At 37.0% G+C, this 25,331-nt stretch overlaps 1 protein-coding gene across 2 annotated transcripts in view; it reads right to left on the bottom strand.

Moving 5' to 3' along the window:
• ALPK3 (alpha kinase 3) overlaps window positions 1-25,002 on the bottom strand; it is a 66,223-nt gene extending 41,221 nt beyond the window's left edge. Inside the window, exons 1-3 of one of the 2 annotated variants that reach the window (XM_072402051.1) lie at window positions 24,882-25,002; window positions 4,743-4,998; window positions 1,172-1,213 (exon numbers count right to left, since the gene is read on the bottom strand). In XM_072402051.1, coding sequence (XP_072258152.1) covers window positions 1,172-1,213; window positions 4,743-4,912 — 212 coding nt within the window. In that variant the 5' untranslated portion in view covers window positions 4,913-4,998; window positions 24,882-25,002. The remainder of the gene's footprint in view (window positions 1-1,171; window positions 1,214-4,742; window positions 4,999-24,881) is intronic. The other variant, XM_072402052.1, reaches the window with a different exon arrangement.
• Window positions 25,003-25,331: the final 329 nt, after the last annotated feature.

Below are 25,331 nucleotides of genomic sequence, written 5' to 3'. Positions count from 1 at the left end.
TTGTGGCACTATTTTAATGAAACAATTTACCACTCATCTATATTGTGGTATAAGTATCTTCAAAGGTATTAACACCCAATAATTATATACATCCATGTGTGTGTTACATGTGTGGAGTGGGAGCTGAGAAGCCAGGCAAATTTGTGACTACAAAGTAATAATTAGACTTGGTAATCCAATTCTTTATATTTGAGTCTCACATCAGACTACTCCCCTTGTTTTTTAATTTTTAATGCATATGTCACCACAATGACTACAAGAATCTTTTCACCTGCCATCCACTTTCTGCTGACGGTAATACAGTTTGATATCTTCACAGCTGGGGTCCCTTTTTATATAGGAAGCTTTAAGAGGCTTATGTAAAAGTTGAATAAAACCTTGAGATACATATGCAATAGAATCTGGCTAACCACTGGTTAGCTTATGCACACTTCAGCTTTCTGTAAGGATATGTAATACTCAATGATTAACCTCTCATGTTTGGTCTCTTTTGGCATGGTAAATATACAAATGAAGGCATTTTGTCATATATGTTTGACATTCTAAGGATTGCTTATTGATCTTTCAGAGCTTCCAGTTTGTGCTGTTATCAATAACATTGTTCTTTGAGGACTACAGAACCACAGCCTAAATCAACATACAAAAAATAATGCAACCACAATCTAAAGACTGGTAAGCTGAAATATACATTTTATGTTTGGGGTTTAAAAAAATTTAGGAGAGATGGATACTAAATAGTAATATGCAAAACTGACACTGTTATTTTACAAGTTTTATGGATAAATGAATGTACAAGATGAAATTACATGACAGTGTTGTAGGTCTTTTTTCTACAATGTAAATACCAGGTTTGCTTTGCCTAAAAGTTTCACATAAACCTGGAGGAATCTATGAGGCTGCACAAAAGAGATATAAAGACTTTACCACTACTATCCTCTATCCAAGTTACATTTATATTAAGAAAAAAAAGAATAAGATAGGAATATTAGTTCAACAGCATGATGAGAATCAGATGACATGATATGCTATAACAATGAAATACAACTTGTAATATATTTTTAAAAATATATTACATAGCTGTTTGTTTCTTGCAAGAGTAAAAGCCAATGAGGACAATTCACAAATAACAAAACATTTAAGCACAAAGAAGAATGGAAAGCAGAAGCATTACCTTCGAGGCACATATTGAGAGTAGCGACTGTAACTGGATCGGCTGCGCCAAGCATTATGGGCAAAGTCAAGAGGACATTTAAGCAGAGAAGCATTAATGAATTTAGAAGGCAATATCATTATACAGCAATCAAACAATTCAATATATATCATAATCACAAAATTACAGGAGCACTAAAACATAAATGACAACCTTTTCATAGGCTCGCTTATTTGAAGGATCATGTAATAGCATGCATGGATGAATAATAAAATCATTTAGAGAGAAGATATTACAAGCAAAATGTGTCTATTTTGACTTGAAAAACAATCAAAAGTATTTGAATTTGGTTGGTTGAGATTAAAAAATATAGCTTAAATAAATGAGGTTGTTATTTATTTTACAACAGTCAGCATATAGAAGGATAATCTTAATATTTGTAAAACAGAAATATCTCTAAAATAAAACTTTAAAACTTGCTCTTGTAGTATACACAATGGGTCACATTTATTAAAGCTCTCCAGTACTGAAGAGGATAGACTTTTATGGGAGAACCTGGATGATGGGGCAAAGCTGGAATGGATTTCTTATGTAATTTGCTATTTGTTAGCAAATGTTCTCAATCCGGGACCAGATCCATTCCAGGTTTGCTGGAACAGCCACGTCATTTGCTATTAGTTGGCAAATGTTTTAATGTTAGACAACATGGTCATTCAGCCCATAGAGGGTTCTCAGTATATTCCTATGGAAAACCCAAGAGGGATCAATACCCACAATAGGATACAGCTGCAGTTAGTGGTGGGGCTATGTTAAGTCTTTGCATAACCAAAACATTATATATGTAGAGAAGATTCACACTATTGTTTGCATTGGTGACCATTGTCACTGAAACAGAAAGTGAGAGTAAATCTAAAAATTTAAAATTTAGTAATTTAAAATTTACTTTAGAGTTAAAGAGTTCTCCTAACGTTTTTAGGTTTCCTCTAACTTTATTTTCACATCTCTGGACCAGGGAAAAAAAGGAAAATTCCCCAGTCCATATGTAAACAGCAAAAATCTAAGAGTGCATTTACCCTCTACCTGTTTTATCTAAAACAAAAAAAAAATGTTTTGGCTATACATATACTTTTTTGGGAAACATCTTCCTTCCCTAGTGCATATTAAATGGTTGTGTTTATTTTGATAACTTTTCTGCTTTGTGTGAATACCAAGAAGGATGAGGAAAGCGATGAGCCAGAAAAGGCTCAAACAAAGAAGACCTATCAAAGTAAATCTATCATAAGGGAAATAAGAAGGATTGCCAATGTTAAAATCTCCTTCTGAAAATGTGATTGACCCTAGTGGTGGACTGGAACAGTACTGACTTGAGGCCTCTCGGCCAAACTGACTTGGGGCCCCTTTGTGGAGTGGCACACTTTGCACCTCCCTTTGTTAGCCCAGATTGACCCAGTTGTTATGTGACACAAATAGTTCTTTCCATATCACTGACCTAGGACATGCACATACACCAGTAATTCTAATTACTCTCCAAATTTTATTTGCTGCAAAATTACTCTGGGTCTGTGCAGTTTTGAAACAAAACAATTCCAGCGAACCAACAAATGCAGTCTAGGTATATTTCTTGCAACAGGTGTACTTTAAGGGTTTTTCCAGAACTTGGACTTTACCCCTAATGTAACCCAGCACAGTCGTTTGGCCCAGTTGCAGGCTTGTCCCCCTCTCTGTTAGCTGCCAAACCTGAGAGAACATTTGCTATCTCCAAATCTTTCACCTCAAATAACCAAAGACAGTTAAACTTGCCATAAGCATGTGTTAGCTTATATAACATACATGCACAATACTGTAGTACGAGATAAGCACCTCATTAGAATGCATGAGCATTTCCATTCAATACATCATAAATAAACAGCATTTGGTGACAATGATGCTATTTATTTATATTTCTGAAAAATACTGTTTAAGATATTTAGAGAGTTTGCTATGGTTCCAGGAGACATTTTGCTGTATTGCTTCGAGGTCACACAGCACTGGAGAACCCATCTTTCCTGATTCCTGGACATTTTAATTATGTGTTTTCTGATTGCTAGTCGTACTAAGGTATTTTATTCTGTTATATGTATATCTTACCTTATTGGCAACAGAGAGGCTTATCATTTATATACTGTTGAACTACTTACTACTATTTATATATTAAATGCCAAAACAATTCTGAAGTAAATGGGTCTCTGTGAACTTTTAGATGAAGTATTTTTGTCAACCATAGCAAAATGGTACCTGGAAAAATACATTTCTAAAATCCTCAATATCCTGCCCCTATAACTGGCTCCCTGTCCCTCAAAAAAGTCTTCATAAAGCTTGAGGTCGCTTACAGTCAGTATGATACACAGAATATTGCTTGACTAACAATGGCCTTAGTTTTTTTTAGACCATGACTCTGTATATTTACCTTTGACTTTGCAAATCTAAAGTATTGCCAAGGTTCAGTGTTAGTTTTTATACCACTGGGACTAAATATGTAAAAATATCAATCACGGAATCTCCTAATTATAATGAAACATTTGAGCAACTGTGCTGGAAAGGCCGATTTCAATGTGCAGAGACAGATGCTCCTAAAAATCTAGACTGCAGTTTGCTAAAGCTATTTCAATATGTAAATTGAAAACTAGAATGATAAAAACTTTTGAGTTTTGAATTTGAGTTTAACTTTATTGATTGGACTGTAAATTTAATCAATTTTAATCAACCTGTTGTGTACAGTGATTCTGTATCCTTTTCGCTAACTAACCAGTTGTTCTCAGGTGCTAGTTAATGAATACTTGTTGACTGTCTATCAATGCAGTCAACACAAGCCCGATCTCACATATAATTATAGCAACTGGGAACTGGCAGCAAACTGACCAAATGACAGCACCTAAGTGTTGTGTAACATATAAAATATGTAAGTAGCACATGATAATTACTTAATAGTTAATCAATCTTAAGCCTATGTACATTTAGGGCTCTATTGATAAAATAGGTTTATCAAACATTCCCTCAATCATTCAATCATGGGAATCAATTACCACAATTGAAATACATAGACCAGGAAGATTCCCTCAAGAGAATGATTTCCTGGTTTATAAAAAGAGTCCTTAAAAAAAAAAGTTGGATCACGCTGATCAGGTTAGTGTTATCTTGTATTAATGTGCCAGAAAATCATGGACTATGGAACCTGTGGCTAGTAAGAAAGACCACATTTATATCTAATTAGGAATGACCAAATGCTAACATTTTTGTACATATTTATTATATATTGGACATATTATTATTTCATTTTTTCAATGTTTTTTATGTAGTCATAAACATAAAAAGTACACTAGGATAATAGTATCAGAAATCAAAAAGCTACATTTAATTGTTAAACTCTGGTATAGGAGAAACAGAAAGTAAAAGTTTTCATTTCCTCTGGTATTAATTTTTATAGCATTACTTTTTTCACAGCACTGTTTAACTACTCCAGGTTAATTGTACTTTTTTGATTCGCTTAAGGGAGTCAAGAGTTTTGCACTAGATGAAAAATACCTTTTCTTCTTAGATCTCACATAGGTCTCACCTGTTCTCAGGTCTCACATTCAGCAGATAACTTCTGCTATCTGCTCGGGGATGATACACTGAGCCATTACTGTCTTCACTATCACTTGTGTTCCCATTGCTGCTTCCATGGGAGTCATAGTACCTCCCATTACCAGACGGTGTTCGAGTCATAGGTCTCCGTGTGCCCATTATGAATATTTCTGTCTTGTGCCACTTCTAAAAGCCGCCTGCGACTTCCTCAAAAGTGCTGCAAAACTTCCTGTGGAGATTGGAACCTGAGGGGAAAAAGAAAGGCAACTACTGTGAGAAATGTGTGGAGAAAACTAAAAAAATGTCATGTTAGAGCGATGTGGGGTAGGTCAACAGTACACATCATGCATTCACAAAGGAATTAATACCTGGTCCCATTTTCACATAGAGCAAGTGTTGTTCCTTTTAGAATCCATAAGACTAGGGATGAGTTAAATTGGGGAGTCGGGATGGTTTTCAGTGGTTGTTTAAGGGTTCAAATGGGCTTTAAATGACTCCTGAGGGTTACCTAAATCTCTTGGACCATAAGGAGTCATTGTGGCCTACTTCACATACATTTCCATTCAGGCTCGGTCTGCATCCAGACAGATATTCTGCAGACCCTTTTCCGTGGAGTAGTAAACAGTTTGTGGCTACCTTCCTCTGTTAAGCTTTGTTCTCTCTGTACATTTACTGGTAATTGGTTCAGAGGTTCCCCTTTTCCAAAGCTATTTTACTATTTGGCATTACAAATTCTTGCATTAAAAATTTGAACCATCATCAACCTTAAGGACCCCACCACTAGCAAACCTTGTGATTTATGCCCCATTGGCCAGTTGTAAGACTAGACCAGATAATATTTAGGTCTCTTAGTTGCATTCCACTTGTTTAAGTTTGGTTGTATCTAATTTTCTATGTTTTGCTGCATGTAATGTCATACAACAGTATGGACTGAGCAAGAAAAGCAGCAAAATACTGATACTGTAATTCTAAAATCTTAAAATTTCAACTTTTAAGGTTGAAACACAACAACGATGACAAAGTTTTTTTCCACAACAAAACTTTAGATTATTTTTCCCAGAAACGGCTCATTTCCAATGCTTTTAGACCTATTAAGATCCCTTCTTTAGGATTTACGTAGTTCTGGAATGAGCTTGGAGATTATGGTACACATAACACCTCCAAGAGTTTCTGTACTGCCAGGCAGTAATTGACAGGAATTTTTGCCTATTGCATGAAAAAGTTCTCATTTTTTATGTAATTCTTGGCAACTATACATTGACATGAAACAAGACATTAAACAAAGGCATGTACAGTACAGGGAGCAGATAAAAAAAATTGCAAAAAAGTAATTGCAATGTCAACAACAGTCAACAACAAATGTCTATAAGCACCCTGACCACTTCTTGTACCACTGGTGAATTATATGTACACAAATCCTGATTGTTTCATATTGCCAGATAAATCTGGTGACGAGTCCAGTTACAGGTTACCAACTAATTCCATTTGCATGCTCACAGGGCTATAATTAGATCATACATAACAAGGCGTATCTGTCCACGCAGGGATCTGCAGAATGCTACAGATAAAAGCTACATGGAAACACACAAACTAAGCATGCCAGGAACAGGCTCTGTGTCCGGCTTTTCGGGTTTAACTTTTCGGATAGCATTACAAATGAAAAAAGTTAAACACAAACACACTGAAACAAAGACCTCTAGTGCTGAATCTTAAAGCATAACATTCTGAACAATCCCAAATAAGTAGTAAGCTGTGCAGGAAATAACTTCATATCACACTATATAATAGGTGTAATTTACTTTAAATACATTTTCAAAGGCAAACAAAGACAAGATATTAGCCTAAACATGATTGGATGAAAAAAATTAACACAGCTTTTACTAAGCCTAGTAAACGTACACTGTGCAAAGTAAATCAACTCCAATAAATATAAAGCAGTCATATTTTTCAAATAATATGAATGTATGCAAGATGATCCTCCTTGCACAGTCCACATCCATTTCTGTTGTTTTACAGGCTGTGTGTGTAGAGGATCAGGATGTGTACTGGAAGAAGCAAGTATCCTGAAGATGCCCTACCACAGGTTATCAGCATGAAAAGTCATAGGAGTATATAAGCTAGTTTTAGGTTATTCTACCTTTGCATCCTTTCATGTCAAGTTCTTGGCTTGCATTAGTTCAAGATTACAGTAGATGGTAGGAGGTGGTTTAGAAGGCAGTTTCACCTGAAAGCCCAAATATCTAAGTAGTAATACTGTACTAGAGCAAAGATAGAAATATCCTTTATCTGTCCCATATACTGACACACCAAGTTATCACAATAAAACAAATTGTGTTGTTTTGAAGAACAAGTCCTCATCTGTTTTACAGTTCTATTGTATTTTAATATGAAACACGTAGGGCTCTATATATAAAAACATTTATAAACTCCCTCATTCTCTGGTGGGACTCTTCCAGGTCCATGTGTTTCAAAGACAGCAACTAATTCATCCTGTGGAATGTTTGAGGGAATGTTAGATCCACTACTTTATAAATAGAGTTCATAATGAATCTGAATATGTTGGTCAAAATGTAACATAGTGTTGTAAATGTCTATATATTTGAAATATCGCAACATGTATAAATACTGCCTGTTGCATACATTACAAAATGTCCTCTCAGATCATGATGAGGTTCTGATCTTTTTATTACCAGTCTTCATTTATGCATTCATGACTTTCCCAAACAGCACTATTTGTTGTTTCAGGCTTATTCCTAATATTAAATTCTTTGAGAGATCATTAAAGCACACCTCTTCATGGAAGGCTGTCATACTCTATAGATAACCCTCTCCCCCATTCTGTTACATTTCTCTTCTTCTTTTTGGACAATCCTTTTTTCTTGTTTTGTGTACTTTTGGAACTTTCTGTCTTTACTTTTTTTTACTTTTTCATTCCTTGCTTCTCTAGTGTGCTGGCATGTGTATTACTAAATTCAGAGCATACTAGATGGAAAATTTCCAATCAAAAAGTTGGTACTGTGAAATTTTATACATGCTGTATATACCAATGTATATATGTGCTGTATTCCTAAATGTACAGCACAAGGGAAGATGAGAACACTCCATAAATTTACTTCCTACAAACATAAAAAAAACATTGCTGACTTCTCATTCAGCAAATAATCTGCCAGGTTGTCAATCTTGCTCTCTTACGTCCATACTTTTGAATCACTGTCCTGGAACAAGTATGAAATGGTGGTCCGAAGCACAGTAGATAGGTTACTAGTATTTTCAGTCTGATCAGCAATGTCAGCCTCAACTTCTCTAGTTGGAAATAAACTATAAAACATGTGTACAGTAACAGCAATACACATAACATGCAGTACTTAATTGTGTTGCAAGAGCTGCACTAGATTTGACTAGAGGAAACATTTTGCTCTAACAGCACCTGCTGTTTCTCTTCATCTTTCTCTAGATTACTGTACATGTACAAAGAGAATGTTCTGCTTGGTCTGAGCTCCCTCTTAACAACCAACAACTGTTTTTCTGACCATGACAAAAATACTGGGATTGTAGCTAGGTGTATGGCGGGGTTAACTTTTAAACCAGAGAAAAGATTTTTACAAATATGGCTCAATACAAACAATGAAAATATTTTTCATGAAGTTAGAGAAGAAGGGATTTAAAATTAAAAATAAAGGTTAACTTGAATATACAAGCTATGCTTAATTCTTCCTCTTCTAGAACTTTTTCTAATCAAAGCTATTGTTCTCCGACCACAAGGATCCATACTATGTAAGGCAACATAAAATAAGGCTTTTCAGCTGCAATGGTTATTAGTCAGTGCCAGAAAACCATGAAGTAGCATGGACAAGCTGCATTTGGCACTTTTGGAAGAGATTGGTGCAAAAAGGGTGGGACTTGAAACCTTTGCTGCTAAAACTTTTGCACCTTCCAGCTCATGAAGGATGGACTTTGGCTTTTTTGGCTTGGGTGCCAAAGGACTTTGTCCCATCACTACATGTAATCATGAAGCCCATGGAGTCATAGAATTTGAGGCAAAACAACCCACAAAGACAGATTAGGAAACACTGGGTTATAAGGATTAAGGTTATAAGGTCCTGTGTTTTCAAGACGGACTCTCTGTAGAATCTGTTCTCTTATCAAAGTCAATGTTCATAAATCTTAGGCTGTGTTCACATCAATACAATAAACTCACATGATGATATTACCAAAATAAGTAGATAGTAAACCAGTCCTGTGAGGTCAGCCTCTGTCACAATGGAAAATTAGAAAAGAGAAAAGGTCCAGTTTTAGGATGAATTTGTTAGCAGAACTTCTGCTTGCACAGTATGTAGTATACTGTCCGTCAACAGTCTGCACTTCATTAGGTGTCTCTACGTGTCCAAAACTATTTGGTGACACACCTTTCTACTGCAGCTGTTCTTTTTCCATCTGTGAATTGACCTTCATCTTCCACAGACTAAATGTCTTTGTGTGTGTTAATACTTTTCTACTAAATTATGATCAATTAATAAACCTACATTTATAGTTAAATAAAAGGCAGCACCCTTCTTTTATCCCAGAGATAACTAGCAAGACACATAGTCATGAGGTAGGTCCTACAGGCTCTTTGGAGCAAACAACTTGCTTTGCATTGTGGGATCCAAAATATAGGCTATAACCTCTTTAGCACGCAGACCCTAGTCAGGTGTCCATTTCTCTTTGCATATGTGATAACATTTCAGTAACCAGACCTCAGCCCATGTGCATCCAAATATGCATCACTATATTATTCTCTCAAAGCCTCATACCCAGGTAATGTAGGTTAACCCCACCACAATCAGTACCCAATGTATGTGCACATTTAGCCCTTTTTTCTGTGTCGTTTCTTCTTTTACACATATCCCCAATACAAGTGGAATAATACCTTAATACCCAGAACATCTATAATAACATCTCAGTACCCAGATTCCAAAGCAAAAAAAATACCTAAAATGTATTCATTGGACATGGCAAATATCAGTCTCATCTCCACTGACTCTAGCCCAGTGAGAATCTCTCCTTTACTTCCACATGTCCTGTTTAAACCATCCCCAGCAACATTTCTTTGTTCCATCTCCCAATACCCCTTACTGCCTACTCAGTTCTGCACTCCATGACACAGTTACCTAGTTACATGCTTGCTAGTGGTGCACCAAAAGATTCAGTGTTGGGATCCTTACTTTGTAACATATGTATAAATGATATAGAGTTTGACAAGTACCATTTCTGTGTTTGCAGGCTTTTTTGGTAGTAGTGGAGATCATGTTAGCAGCAACATGGTCTGTGAAGTTATACTGAAAATAAAACAGGTGAAGCATGTCAGCAGAATCAGGGACAATGAAGGTTGAAAAGGAGACACCATTTAATTAGGTTATTTGCAGGACTGATGAATGATTCATAATTTGCATGGCAATACCATCCACACTCTTTTTCTGCATATATAGCCCAGTATGGGTAGCTTTACATATTGCTGAATGACATAAGGACTGTGAAATCTATGATCTTGAAGCTGAACTTTAGTCACAACTCAGTTTTGCAGTTTTACAGGCTACTTTTCCCCAACTCCAACAAGTCAAATAGAGATTACCCTATGTCCTAACTGGATGATGTCCAGCATAATTTGTCCTTTTCATCCCCAGCATGACTGTTCCTGCCCTGTTCCTTCTTAGCCATTCTTTTACTCAGCGTCTATATTAAATTTTCACATTCTTTCACTCAGCAATATTTTATATTTGTGCAGCTCAACCCAAGGGTCAGCCCATTGCTTTCATGGCAGCTGAAGACTTTTAAAATTTTATATTAAAGCGAAACATTAGATCAAATAAAGCTCATGCGTGAGATTGGACTTTTTTCCCAGATAGGAAAAAGACAAAAGACAGTGCGGCAAGTTTGAAAAGATTTTTAGTTCTCCCTCCTTTTATCCCTTATCAATATTGCAATGATATTTTGTAAATAAGATCTTTCCATTCTATATACCTCAGAGATCGGGAATGTGCAGAATGAGCAGCCAGAAGCCTCCTGAGATGCGTGACGTGGGTATCCCAGGAGGCTCCACGCTCCCATTCTGTTGCTTCACCCTTTTTAGTTCATTTTTTAAACAAAAATTTTTTATGTAAAATAAAAAATTTTGGTGATAGGTGCTGTGATATTTTCAGGAAGCTACATACAGCACCCGGCCAGCCCCTCTCACCAGCCATAATCCTCCAATACTGCATAGGCAGATCATATTTACAAAATATCATTAGCATATTGATGAGTGATAAATGTAGGAAGCACTTAAAACCCACCTTCTCCACCCATCTTCTTCTGTCTGTCTTAAAACCCTCACTACTTACCCACCATTCCATATCCCCCTCCTATTCTGTGCTGCTTTTCCCACCTCTTAGATTGTAAGCTCTTCTGGGCAGGGTCCTCCCCTCTCCTGTGTCACTGTCTGTATCGGAGAGGTGACAGGCTAGGCTACGAACACACTTGCAATGGTTTTCGTCTGATAATCAGGACAGGGCCAATATCAGACGAGAATCTGGCGTGTGTACAGCACCCGTTGTCCATCGTCCGACCGACTGTCCTGGCGGATCCATGGACGATGGATGACGAATGATCTTGAAATGTATTTGAAGGGGGAGAGAGCACAGCGGGGTGCCGCTCTATCTTTCTCCCCCTCCCCTCTCCATAGAGCAGAACGGTGCTGTATGTACAGCACTCGTTCATGCATCGTGCAGTAGTTTGTCATTGGAATGGATCTTTCATGATCCTTTCCAACGACAAACTACTACACGATACAATTAATGCACGTGTGTATGCAGCTATGGCGGTTAAGCTCCCTTACTGGAAAAGTGTGTGAGTAAAAGGAGTATAAGCCTGGATCTGGACCTTGTCACAGTATGCCTCTGCCAGTAAGTTTTTTCATAGCACCTCAGACAGCCCAGTTACTGAAGGTTGAATGCTGGAAGCACCAGTCAGATGTGGGGTTTAGAGACTTTTACTGTTAAAGTTCCTTCATTAGTGGAAGGGCTTCATGTCTATTTTTATAGGTCAGAACTGGGTATGTTGTAATTCTTTTATTATGCGTTAATACAAGCACAGGTGTGTAGACAGCGGGGTTAGCCTGTAAGCAGTATTCAGTTGGTGATGTCGTCGTAGCCGGCCTATAATCTCTCCATTTGAGCTCTGTGAGGGAATCAGATCCTTGCCTGACTCAGCCACCACAGCCATATGAGAAGCAAGAAGCAACAGCTGAATGAGTAACAAGGAGGATCTGGGTGTGACATATTTAATGTTATTGCTTCATTGGTGATTAGCACGATCAGAAGAACTGTAAATATTTAAATGGACACCAGCATATTTAAATGTAAATGTTTTAAGATATTAACATGTTGAAAGATATATCCTACAATGAATAAAAACATACAGTATAATGTTCTTGGAAAAATATCCAGAGAAAAAGTTAAAGTGTATTTAAACTCAAACACAAAAATGTAATAAATTGCAGTTTACCAACCCTTATATGAGGTAGTTGATTGCATGCTCTGTATGACTTCCTGCTTTTTTGTAAACAAAACTCTCATTGAGTACTGTTACATTGTGCTGGCTTCAGAGCCTGAACACTTGCGCAGCAAAAAGTGCACTTGTAAAAGGGTTTGTTCCTGTCCTAATGACTAACATCTCTGAAACAGGAAGTGAGAGGAATCTCCACAGTAAAGATAGCAATAAAAACAGAAGTATAACCCATTTGACTCTACTCTTACCTTCAGTCTGGCCTGGTGGCATATGTGACTCCCCTGTAATAAATTGCTTACTATGATCTACTGAATGTGGTGAGCTGCCTAATGTTTACATTAGAAGCTGCATCAATCAGATGATGTTGTCTTGCATCATGTTGGTCTTTGTTGGTCTTTCCTCACCAGTCTTACTAGTCTGCTCTTTCATTTACTGGATTTTAGTTTTTCAATTATGGTGGTTACCACAGATTTTCAGGGAGTTGTGTATGTGTAGCCAATGGTAGGTAGTAAAATTCCTGTCAGTACCTATCTCCCCTCTAATGTGTGATACTTCCCCCACCCCCTAGATTGTAGACTCTTTGGGGCAGGGGCTTCTCCTCCTCCTCTGTCACCATCTGTATCTGTCTGTCATTTTCAACCCCTATTTAATGTACAGTCCCTGAGTTAAGGAGTCCCCGAGATAAGGACATCTGACATATGGACACCCCCTAGATACCAACGAGGCTTCCCTCACTGTTTGCATGACTTGCAGAAGAAATCTTTTGCTAAACACAGCTGAGGTTGTGGGTGATCTTAGGGGGATGAGCTCTTTCTGCAACCTCTTTTAACTCTTTAATGACCAAGACAAACTCTGCAGTTGTTTCTTTTTGCATATCAAAGCACAGCTTGCTCCAGAAGCTAATGAATGTCTAGGCTCTATAAAGATTGTTTTTTTCTTTGTTAGTGATTAAAGTGAGGATTTTAAACGGTAACTGACACCATGCTGCCTAATAAAATGTTGCGACAAACATCTGTCCTAATTGCACTTAAAATAATGTACCTGTTCCAATGTACATACAAATTCAACTTAAGAAAAAACCAACACTCCCTATCTCATATGTAACCCGGGGACTGCCTTTACAGTGCTGTGTAATATGTTGGAGCTATATAAGTCCTGTTTATTATTATTAATAATAATAAAAATAATAAGAAGAAGAATACTGACCCTTTATACCTCAGGAACTTTATATTCACAGGAACTATTGAGTAGCAAGCTGTTGCAGCCTGGACTCCATTGTGAGCTGCACAGGGAGATGATTGGCTGCTGATCTGAGGAAAAGAACCCAGCCCCTGAGGGAAGAGGAAGAAGGAAAGAAAAAGGACTGGACTGTATGGCTGGGGACACTGATTGCTCTGTGTGAGGACAGTACAGACTCATATCCAGGCCTGTATTCAGGTTTTCTACACCTGTTCACTTCCAACATAAAGAGATATAAGGATCAGCCTACAGAGTGGTGAGTGGTGTGTGGCTAATCTGAGAAAGTTGCTAGTACTTTGACTGAGGTAGTTAAGTGATCTGAAATGAATCTCTACAGCAAATTATTGTTCTGGAATTTTCTTCTTTATCTGTACCCCTTTGTAGAATATAAATACCCCATTCAGCAGTTTGAGGGCTCTAAATGACACACCAAGATACACTTGGACTTTTAGTACCCCTGGCGGGTGAAACTATACAATTAATTACAATCTTAGGCACTGATTTGGGTCATTGTCTGTATTTCTGCCTTAAATCTATTGTAGTTTTGATACCACCTAAGGAGTTTGAGGTTAATTATAGGCAGCTATGGGAGAAGCGAATACCTTAAAGCATACCTAAATTCAGAATTTCCACTTTACATATAAGAGTAGACAACTCTATTCTGGGTGAGAAAAATCATCTGAGCTGAGTACAGGAACAATACACAACATACGCAGATTGTAAGCCATTTGGGCATCCTGCACCCTAACCCCACTTTTCTGTGCTTCTTGGAGGTTCAGAGAACCCAGACCCGTAGCTCAAGGAGGGGTGTTCTACACTTTGCATTATGCCAGCCTACTACATGGCACACATTGCATAGGGAGCCACATAGACCCAGTGATGATAAACTAGATAGTGATGATAAGAAGGATGAAAAGAAGGATAAATATATGATAACATAGGTAATATTAAAAGTTATAATTAAAAAAAAATGTAATAAAAAAAAAAGTTTTATTTAAACATTTAATTGGCAGGTTGATGGAGGAAAAGGAAGAAAAATACACCCTTTAATAAACTTCAGCTTTAAGAAAATCCCTATCTTCTATTTCATCTATAATTATTAACAATTATAAAATGGGAACATGCTTGGATATGAATGCTGTCTTGCGCATCTCTAAACACAGCATTGGGCAGTTGTTCATGATGTATAGGTGTATAGAGCAAGGTGGAAAGCAGGGAAAACAATCAGAACTGGACCAGGATTAGTCAAAGAAATATTCCCCCAATAAACTTTGATCTACTTTAGTAAGTTAAAGAGATAATATCTGTTTGTTGTAAAGAGAAGAATTTATAACCTGCTACTTCCATATACTCCTTTAGGAAATTCTGCTTATCCTGTTGACCCAATTGCTTAAAAACTATAAACCGCTGATTCATATTAGGTCATCTGAATTTTTTCTGACTTTTCCTATCTACATATTTGTTTTAGCTTGTCCATGGAAAAAGTGAGAATGTGTGCTTGGACCTATCAAAGCAAATTGCACCAAACACTCTTCTTCCATTTACTTACTCACCTTTTTTTACGTTCTGACCAGATCTGTTTGGTGCTTACTCATTTTCTGTTTACTTCAGCAGGTGAACAGAGTTGTTGTTGTTGTAGTAAGTGGTGGTGGGGGGCCAATTAGTATAAGCAGTGGAGTTGTGTGAGTATCTTGTTCTTCATGGGAAAACCTAGCGTAAATATTGTATTTGTAAAATAACATAACTTACACATTATTGAATAATATAGTAGTTTTATCATACATACAAATTTGAAAGGTAACAAAACCCAGTATAGTTATTATTTTTAAACAAGATTTTATATAGCGCCAACATATTACGCAGCGCTGTACATTAAATAGGGATTGCAAATGACAAACAAATACAGACAGTCATACAGGAGGAGAGGACCCGGCCCCTAAGAGCTTACAATCTAGTAGGTGGGGGGAGTTAACACACAATAGGAGGGGAGATATGTTGTGCTGGGAAGTAGTGACGGTTTCAAAGGACAGAAGAAAATGGGTAGGCAAGTTTGAAAAAATGAGTTTTGAGTGCTGTTTTAAATGAGCAAAAAGTAGGAGCAAGCCGAATAGGACAGGGGAAGACTGTTCCAGAGAATTGGGGCAGTTTTAGAAAAGTCTTGTAGCCATGCATCTGATAAACTATGAGTGAGGAAGTCAGTTGAAGGTCATTGAAGGAGCGGAGAGAGCGGCTGGGAAAGTATTTTTTTAACCAGGTCAGAAAGTTAAGTGGGACAAGGACTGTGGAGAGATTTGACGGCAAAGCACAGGAACCTGAAGTTGATTCTAACGGGAAATGAAAGACAATGAAGAGAACTGCAAAGAGATGCAGCGAAAGAGGAGCGGTGGGAAGGATGGATGAGTCTGGCTGCAGCATTCATAATAGATTGTAGAGGCCCTCAGTTGACCGTACTTAACCTAAATTCTTAACTTCTGACTCAAACGCACAATAGTAATGAGATATATGCCATAAAATATCCAAAATATACATGGAGCAATTGAAAGTCAGAGAAATATCATAATTTCTTTTTACTGTACTTGGTGGAGGACAACAATTGTGGCCTATAAACAGCTTTCATGACAGGTTTTATTTATTCTATGCCTTCACATAAGCTCTATTACTATATTAACACTATAAAACATCTAATTTGTCTTCTAAACAGGACATATTGGTACTGAATGTTTTCTCCCTATTGAGTTCAGACAGCAACATCCTGATATACCTATATATACCCAATTTTATTTGTGATGTTACTACTCATTATATGAGGTTATAGAAAGACTACCTGGACAATACAGCGGACATGATGTCCTCTCCACACCAAACTAGCAGCTGGCCTAATATATTATGGAGGCACAACCTGGGTAATGGATGTTTTCATGCCATCCACCGAAGTTTGACCTGTCAAGAATGGGCTTGATCAGCAAGCTACAATCTTCCAATACCTCAACTTTACCTTCTCCACAAGGGCATTTAGAGTGCTCCTGCTGTTTTTTTACTGTTACATTCTATCCTACATTTAGGATACAGGTTTGTTAACTTAGCTATATTAGTAATTTAGCACTTGTTAAAAAAAATAATTATACGATTTGATCAGATATTATATATTATATTATTGTTGGAATAAATAGTTAAAATAGATGATCACTGCAGGTACATGGTTTCACTTTATTCACTTCATTTTTTCATTTCATTTTTTGCAAAAACTTGCATGACAGGATTTGTATATTTTAAATAGTTTTATTGGTTTTGAAGGTGATTTACAACAAGTATAAGGATGGTGGGGAAGTAAAAAAAAACAAAAAACATTTAACAATCAAAGAGTTGAGCATTTATAGTCTCAGGATATAGTAAGAGAAATTGGTGATAAAAGATTGAGCTTTTGGGTTTATACAGAGAAACAGAAATACATCAGTAATCTTTAAAACAACAGTGACCAAGTAAATTGAGACTGTGTGCAGACAGCACCACCAAACATGTAACACTATACACATCTGACCACAACCCCTATAGCAGAAAGGAGAGATGGCTGAGTTTACTTGTGGAACCTGATGGGTACCCCCTCATTAAAACCTTATAGTTAGCTTCTATGATGGATGTGTTGAGGGATATGGATGAGGAGGAGCTTGCAATGTTCTGCCACTCCCTAGTTTCCCATTCCACTCCTAGGTGGATATCCCACTGGTGCATACAAAAAAGCTTTTTGTAGGGCTCAAAAAGGGCTAAATTTATTGCTGAGATTCTTCCTTTTTCCTTTAATATAGCATTACTAGATTTTAAAAAGTCATAGGGTTTTGGAGTTTGTAAAATCTCTGCAGTGCCTTGTCTTAAAAGACCTTGTTTTTTAATTACTAGTGTGTTTTACATTTGTAGTTCTTCTGTTGACTTGAGGAGGTATTTATGCTGTAATAAACTCAATTCATTTATTTTTTTGTGAAGACTTGCTTATTATGTTTTTAAGAAAGGGACAATTTGGACAAATATATCTGGAAAATAAGTATTAGGTTTTGTCCCTGTGTTTACCAAGAATCGACTGCAGTCGAAGTCAGGGGACAAAAGGTTGAAAAAGACTAAGGAACAAATGCAGATCTCAAAAAAGTTCTGTAAGTAAACATTCAACACAGAGAGCATGGAACTGTAGCCTTCATCAAACAAGTTTTACCACCTGTGTGAATCATCCCAGCTGGATCCTGAAAGGATGTCTTTTCAGTGGTCATTGGCAGCATTATATGGTAAAAACAGTTTCACTTTAGGATGGCTTCTAAAAATTGTGTTTACCAGATGAGAATGTTCATTGCAGGTTTATGAGAATTGTCCTAGACGCCACAACATTTCCACCTAACAAGGAAAATGAGGAGTCAAGCCAAGAATCTGTGAATGGAGAATGGTTGGAAGCTAAAACCAGGGGTCAAGAGCCAGAACACGGTTGGAAGCCAAAGCCAGCAGTCAGGTTCTGTCTTAGGTCAGAACCCATCCACGGGGGTCATGAATCAATGAATGTTGTTTGCAGGTTCATGGGAATTGTCCTAGACTCCAAAACCTTTCCACCTAACCAGAAACTGATGGTTGTTGCCCCTTTGCCAGACACCCAGGATGGCTTCTTCTCAATATACTCCCAGCTCAATTTACAAACACTGGAGGTACTTTAGATGAACCAGGAGGAAAACTTTTTTAATCATTGGAATGGCCTATTACGTTTGTAACCCAACTTTATAGATGGTCACTGTAGCTTCATATTAGCTGTAGAGAGAGGCACTTCATCCTGCACAATCATTCCTGGCCCATAGATTTCTTGTGCCTTTCCTGAGCAGCTACTAGTGTGGATTAGAGAGGTATAAGCCAAAAAGAGGTCTAATTAGTAAATTCCTGTGCAACCAGAAAGCTGGAAGTCCTGAGCAGGTTGGGCGGAGGATTTGAATGGAATCTATAGTTCTAGAAGACTTTCAGGTCCCAACCTTTCGGAAAGCAAAACTTAAACTGCCAAATTTGTTGCATGTACTTCCAGTACGTAGGGTCAGGCTGTGAAAATATTGAAACCATAGAGAATTTTAAATCATAGAGACTTTTTGACAGAGTAAAGGCATCCTTGGCCAGCATCAGACGATCAGAATACCATGTTTTCCTAAGTAAATTTATAGGTTGGACAATTTTGAAGGAGGTTTTTAATGAAACTTTTATGAAAAATTGCAAATACAGTAAATGTTGCACTTCTTGCTTACAGGGTGTGGATGGCCAGTTCAGAACAGCTGAGACTTTACTAAGGTCTATGGCCACTTCTTTAGGAAAGATGGTCAGGGCCAAAAATGTAATTGAAAAAGTCTCAAACTTGTACTTCTTAAGCTAGCATTATGTTATAACGAAGATATTTTATTAGCAAAATTTTGAGAAGTGACCATAATGTTACTAGGCTGAAAAAGCATCACAACTCATGTCATGAGCACAAAGCCACCCTCAATTTATCCTCCTCATAGTTGTGGATGAGGTTGTAGGCCCCTCTGAAATTAAATGTTAGCATTAATTTTATTCACTTCTGAGTAATCGGAAAAGGGACTTTTTTACCTTGAAGTAGATACCAGCTCCCGCAGTGGATTTGGAAGGATGTATAAAACTTTTGGCCAGGTAATTATGTACTCATAGAAGGCATCAAGTTCAGGTTCGGGTAGCAGGAAGATTCTCCCATAAAATAGAAGCCTTAGGTAGGAAGAAAATATACAGGCATACACAGGTAGCAAAGCAGAATCTTTTTTTCCAAAGAGTCAAGAATGAATGCAGTTAAAGGCATAGGCAGGAAATTTTCATATGACCAAAGAAAGGTCAGAGTTCCAGACTCCCAATTCATCATTGGTATTTGGATTCTGAGCCCACAATTACAGGAGGCAGGGGCGATGACAGGATGTTAAAGTGGAGCAACACTGAATGGAGACCCTGGAAGATGACATGCAAGGGAAGAGTTTGAAGGGTAATTGGTCCCCAATTTCCATGCCATCAATCTGGCAGCTTGATGTGCAGAAGTACCTGGTTGAAACAGAATGGCTAAAGATGAACTCTGCCTTTGTGAAACAGTTGGTGAGGATGGCATTTGCTTCAATCACCTTTTCAGGGGAATGTAGTGGGAAAACAAAGTTAAAAGTTCAGAAACAAATTCGCTGACCAGTTGGTTCTCTTGGAAGAGCTTGTAAATAGTCCTCTCAGCGATAAAGATTGGTCTGGATCATCATAAATAGAAACCATTGCGGGTCCAGAAGTGTCCAGCTCTGGTGCAGTAGGTAATGTGCCCAAGAGGATTAAGCACTTTGACCCATACATGATCGTCGGGGTATGTTTGTGGCTAGAAATCAAAAACGATTTCCCATTAATGCTGAAAAGCCAAAAATTTTGAAAGGTCCCTGCTGATTTTTTTGGGTGGAGAGACAAAAATTTCAGAAAATACCAACGACTGATTTGGGGAGGTCAGGTGCTGAATCAGTAAGAAGATGATCTCCTTGAAAGGGCATCTGATGACCATGAATAACATCTGTTGAAAATTTTTGTGTAGGACTCAATTTCTTCCATGAGGGTAGTCAGTTGCTGGGTCAGTGCTGGGTGAATCTCCACTAGGATCCATCCTGGCTAGATGTTCTCAAGAGCCTTTTTGCTGTGTGTGTAGCAGCAGCAGGTTGTGGCCAGAGATGCAGGCCATGTCAAAACCCAGGAACTGATTCAGGAACAAACGCAATTCTGGGAAACAAAGCTGTAAGTAAACAACCCGCACACAGGGCAGAGGACTGCAGTTATAAATACACAAATGTTCTATGGTTCTAACACCTGTGCAAATTTACCCAGAAAGATCCTGGGAGAGTTTCCCTTCAATGGTGTCTGGCAGCATTGAAGATAGGGGTTTAATGTTCCACATTCAATGTCCCTTGGGTGGTTGCTTGCACTATTGCACATTTTAATAATTCTTCCACCTACTATTTCTCAAGTGTCCATAGCACAAGATTTGGTCCTCAAACTGGCAAATGAAGCTGCCATTTACACTGGCAAGCTCCAACACTACCCCAAAATGGCATATATATGGTTGTAATGGAAAGAGTTGAGAGGGTTTTCTTGATATGTTTGATCACTTTCAACTTCCTACATAATATATCTGCAGCAGTTTTTTTTTTATGACAAGTAATTTGTAAAAACATGTAACAGTAAAATTTGTATTTAATTTAATTACAGCAAAAACACACCTCCACTGTGTAATGACAGAACAAAATACAAAATATTCAAATAAATGGCACTTTAGTACTAAGCATAAAGCCAGACATTGTATTTTCTATCAGTTTACAGTAAATTTCAATCTTTAGGTGACCTAGAGGTGGTCATACACTAGTCCATTCAAGCACAGCAAGTGTTAACCAATATTCTCTTGATATACATTGTTAACTTGTTTTCTGCTCTGCACCCATCAGCCCACAGAGCTGGCATTCAGATAGAATTGCTTCCTAACTTTAGGAAGGCTCCTATTGTTTACACAATTTGAAGGGCAAGGTTGTTTGTGTAAATGGTGGAGAACACTCCTTTTGGCTAGTAGTTGATAGGGAACACTTTCCCCTGAAAGAATTGGAGAACAGACATTCCTAATGTTTGATTAATATAGAAATCAAATATTGATCATGAATGCCCACATTTAGATTTGTTATTGGTTTAGAATCTAATGTCTTAATATATTTAAACGTCTTTTAGTGTATAACTATGGTATTCTATTAAAATTAGATCATTCTCAATTGATTTTGGATAAATATATATCAAGCATTGACTGTGAATGCCCATTGTTGTGATGTGTATGTTTTTTGTGTATCTCAGGTTAAGAAAGGAGCAGGGATGGACTCCATGAAAGCAAACCTGGCACCATAGAATTTTGCTGTAATCCAAACCCAATATTCCAAGAATACTACTTCCACACATAATTTAATGAAAAAAAATAAATATATATATATATATATATATATATATATATATATACATATATATATATATATATATATATATTTATATTTACAAACAAAGGCACAGATTCAAATACTGTATATACATGCCCATTTTACACTTGGAAAAAGTATATGTGTACCATTACAGACATCACCTACAGTTTATAGAAACTTGCTTTTCTATAGTCTTATCTATATACTTCCGCTATAGATTCGTATCACTGAGACATCTGTGTTAAGAAACAGGTGAATAAATAGGATGGGTGAATCAGAATGGCTCAGCCATCCTCAGCTGACCTATTCTAGCCTCACTTGTTCTCAGTCAAGAGTATATTTTAGTCCTGGCATGTTAGCAGTTCCTTGAAGACTGTTTTGAGAACCTCTGGGTTTAAAACAAGCTATGACTCATCATACATGATCTATATGTAGGAACATTCCAAGGGTTAAATCATATCAAAGGTCAAATAAAGGGTTAGATCAATTAAAACCTTTAAAACTGTAAGTAGATGTTAAAACATATTGAAGTAACTTTACTATATCTATTAGTGTTACAAGGTATTATATACATTCGAACTATATGTAAGATGGCAACCGAGCAAAAGTAGTATAAACAGATGGCACATGCTTGTACAATCTCAAGTCTCAAGACATGTAGCTTTCAGTAACTGGAAGATACACTATTTAAGCAAAGTGAAATTTTAATATCCTTTACAGAAGGAGTTTACCATTTCCATTGCAGATTATATGTACAGTATATATTTAAGCGCTGCTCTACCATTAAGAAAATGTGCTAGAAGACGCAAGGGTCCTTTCCTAGGTGGGCAGTAAATAAAGCTCTTTTTTTAAAACTCTTGTAAAAATGTTAAATGTAAATATTCTACATTACAAATTGGGAAATTGAAAAATAACAATATGGTGCACAACAGGCTGCTAATTACAATATTGTATATTATTACAAGGTACCTTTAACTTGCCAATAATGATATGTAAGCCGACTCTCATTTTTAAATCAGGCACAAATAAGGCCTTTAAATGTATATGTAATGTCCTGTAGAAATCTTATCTGCAGTAAATCAGAAGACCAGTCCATTGAGAACCCAGCACTGTATCTCTCTCCCAGTATATATCCTACCTATAAGCCCTCTCACAACTACCACATTGTAGTAACAAATTGCAACACACCTCAACTCAATGCACATTGTCCTATGTGTTGGAACAAGATGCATTGCAGACCATTATAAGTACATTTAAAGTGAGAACTTTTTTTTATAAATTGGAAACAGCGGAGAAGAGTTCAAACTGCTTCCCTTTTTCTTTGTCATCTGTGTCTATAGGCAGAATTCCAATCACTTTTTTGTGCTGCAGAATTAGTTGGAAGTTAGAGAATATGAATTTCTAAATAGAGAAATCACCTTTTAGACATGTGTCATGGGAACTTTGGTCGATTTACTCCCTATTTCTGTTCTGATTGCAAATTTTGGATTTCATCTCATTTTTATATTCTTGGTAACATCAGAAACAAACAATTAGAAAGGGTATTCTCTTCAGTGGAGAGACGGAGACAATAATTGAACTTGACAGTGTTTTTACACACCAATCTTTCCAAATCTAAAAAATCTTTAACTATACTTTAAACGACTTAGTATGGGGTCAATTATGTATGCACAATCTAACTGTCCCTAGGCATCTAGAATGACCAGCACATCTGTAAACATAAATGGTCACATTGGGTGAGTGTTCATGCCATGGGCAAAACAAAGGAAGTAGATTGTAGACACTTACATTGCCGCCTAATCAAGGTGACAATGAAATCCATCAGACAAATGCCTAATAGATAAATCCTCTTTCCCTTGGAAGGTAGTGTTTTTAGGTTTCCCAAAAGAGTGCTGTCTCAATCACATAAAAACACTTATTATTTTATTGATGGTAATTTTATTGCTCCTGCTGCATTCTTTCTAAAATAATTTGAAATCAAACAAGGAAAATGAGACCCCTCCACATAATAATTACTGTAGAAGGTGTGCAGACCAGAAAACCTAAATGCCAGCATCACCTATCATAGTCTCCAAGAGCCATAACCTTTCAATATCAACCAAACATTTAAACTTCAATTCTGGGTTAGTTAAAAAAAAAGTACTCCACTAGTCAAACTAGTAACTACAACATGCTCAGACTCTTGCTGTCATTTTTAAAACAAGCAAACAAAAATAAAATAAACCTTGTTTGGTTTGGGAAGCACCTCTGGTTCTCTGTGCTCCTTCTTCAAATAATTCAGCTCCACTAAATACATTACAAATAACAATGCAATTCCTACACCACTTTTCAGGATCACAACAGAAAAACAATTGAGTAACGTGTGAATCACTAAAACATAAAGTAGGTTTGAGATTTCATTTGAAAGGGAAACACATTTGAAAATCTGTAATAAGCAACCCATTATTGCCAGAGTACCTACCATCTGCATTGCAAGACTGATATGAATTCACACAAAATGGATATTTACCTATTAAAAGCTTCAATAGAAAACTCAAAGATAGCCTCAATTATCATTGTATTATTTTTATATAATCTTGTATAATCATTATTGTACACAGCTTTCTACAATCAAAAGCAAATCACAGATTAAAATCTGCACTTCCAACAACACATTTATCACTGAATCAATTACATCATCATTACAAATGTAATATTTCCAAGTTTAAAATGTGCCTCAAAAGTATTGATAAACCCTTTTTAGAAATGTAAGTGCCTGTGTGTGTCCAGTATCTCTTCCCATGACAATCTTATTTGAGATACCAGGAGAGTGCCCATAAGGAGACAAACCACAGAACAGCATTCAACTGGCTAAAAATAGAGATCAATATCCTTTCTCAATGCAGTATTTTTAATTAAAATGCAACAAATAATAAAAACTAAACTGTGTGTAAACCCCGGTTAAGATCAGAAAGCATGTTAACAATGCACCTTACAGAGAGGTTGTGACACAAGTGCAATTATCTTATAAAACCTTTGTGTTATAAAAGGTTGGTTTACAAATCTTGACAGCCTGCTTTAGGTCCTACAAAAGTTGCAGAAGCACCTCAAAAGTATTTGACTGCTATCACTTGCAAGGATTTTGTACTCAATATAGGGCAAACTAATCAATTCCCATGTGGTTTCAATCAGAAATTGTTTAAAACTTTGGTGAAAATTGTATGTAAATAAATAGACCACTAATTGTTCCCTTCCCAACAGAGACATTCTACAGGCCAGTAAATGCATTCATCAGAGAAAGACAGGTCTTCTGAATGAGATCATTAAAACTTTAACAAAAAAAGTTGTAATAACTTTGTCTCCAATTTAGTTTCATCACCAAACATACTTAGGCTTACCGTGTAGAGTTTGGAAAATCAGCTCCTTATACAAGATGAGCAGAGGAATTCCAGAGGAAGCTGGTAAATATTGTGTGTTTGCTGAATCCCAGTCCTGAACTGATTGCTTCCTTCACCCAGCCAAATCTCCAGCAGCAGCTGTCACTCACAACACAAGCTGCCCACCATCTATTTATAGACATCCAGGCACAGGGACAGTCACATTTTCCAGGAGGTTTCTGAGGCTTGGGAAGAGACTGGACATTACTGGGGGAGGGTAAAGACATAGAAGAGACAGCTATACGTAACATGTTTTGGTAGCTGACATTTGTTTACTTATATTTCATGGCGCTTGCCCCATTTCATGTGACATCATATACTCATTTGTTGTGCAATACCTAACTTTCTAGGGAGCAAAACATCATTCTTTCACTATCAGAAGAACAACAGTACCGCACGAGTACTAGCACA

This window comes from Pyxicephalus adspersus, chromosome 2 (genome assembly GCF_032062135.1).
Source record: "Pyxicephalus adspersus chromosome 2, UCB_Pads_2.0, whole genome shotgun sequence".
NCBI classification, from domain to species: domain Eukaryota; kingdom Metazoa; phylum Chordata; class Amphibia; order Anura; family Pyxicephalidae; genus Pyxicephalus; species Pyxicephalus adspersus.
Note: the sequence above shows the minus strand (reverse complement) of the source record. Positions and strands in the feature narration are given on the sequence as shown.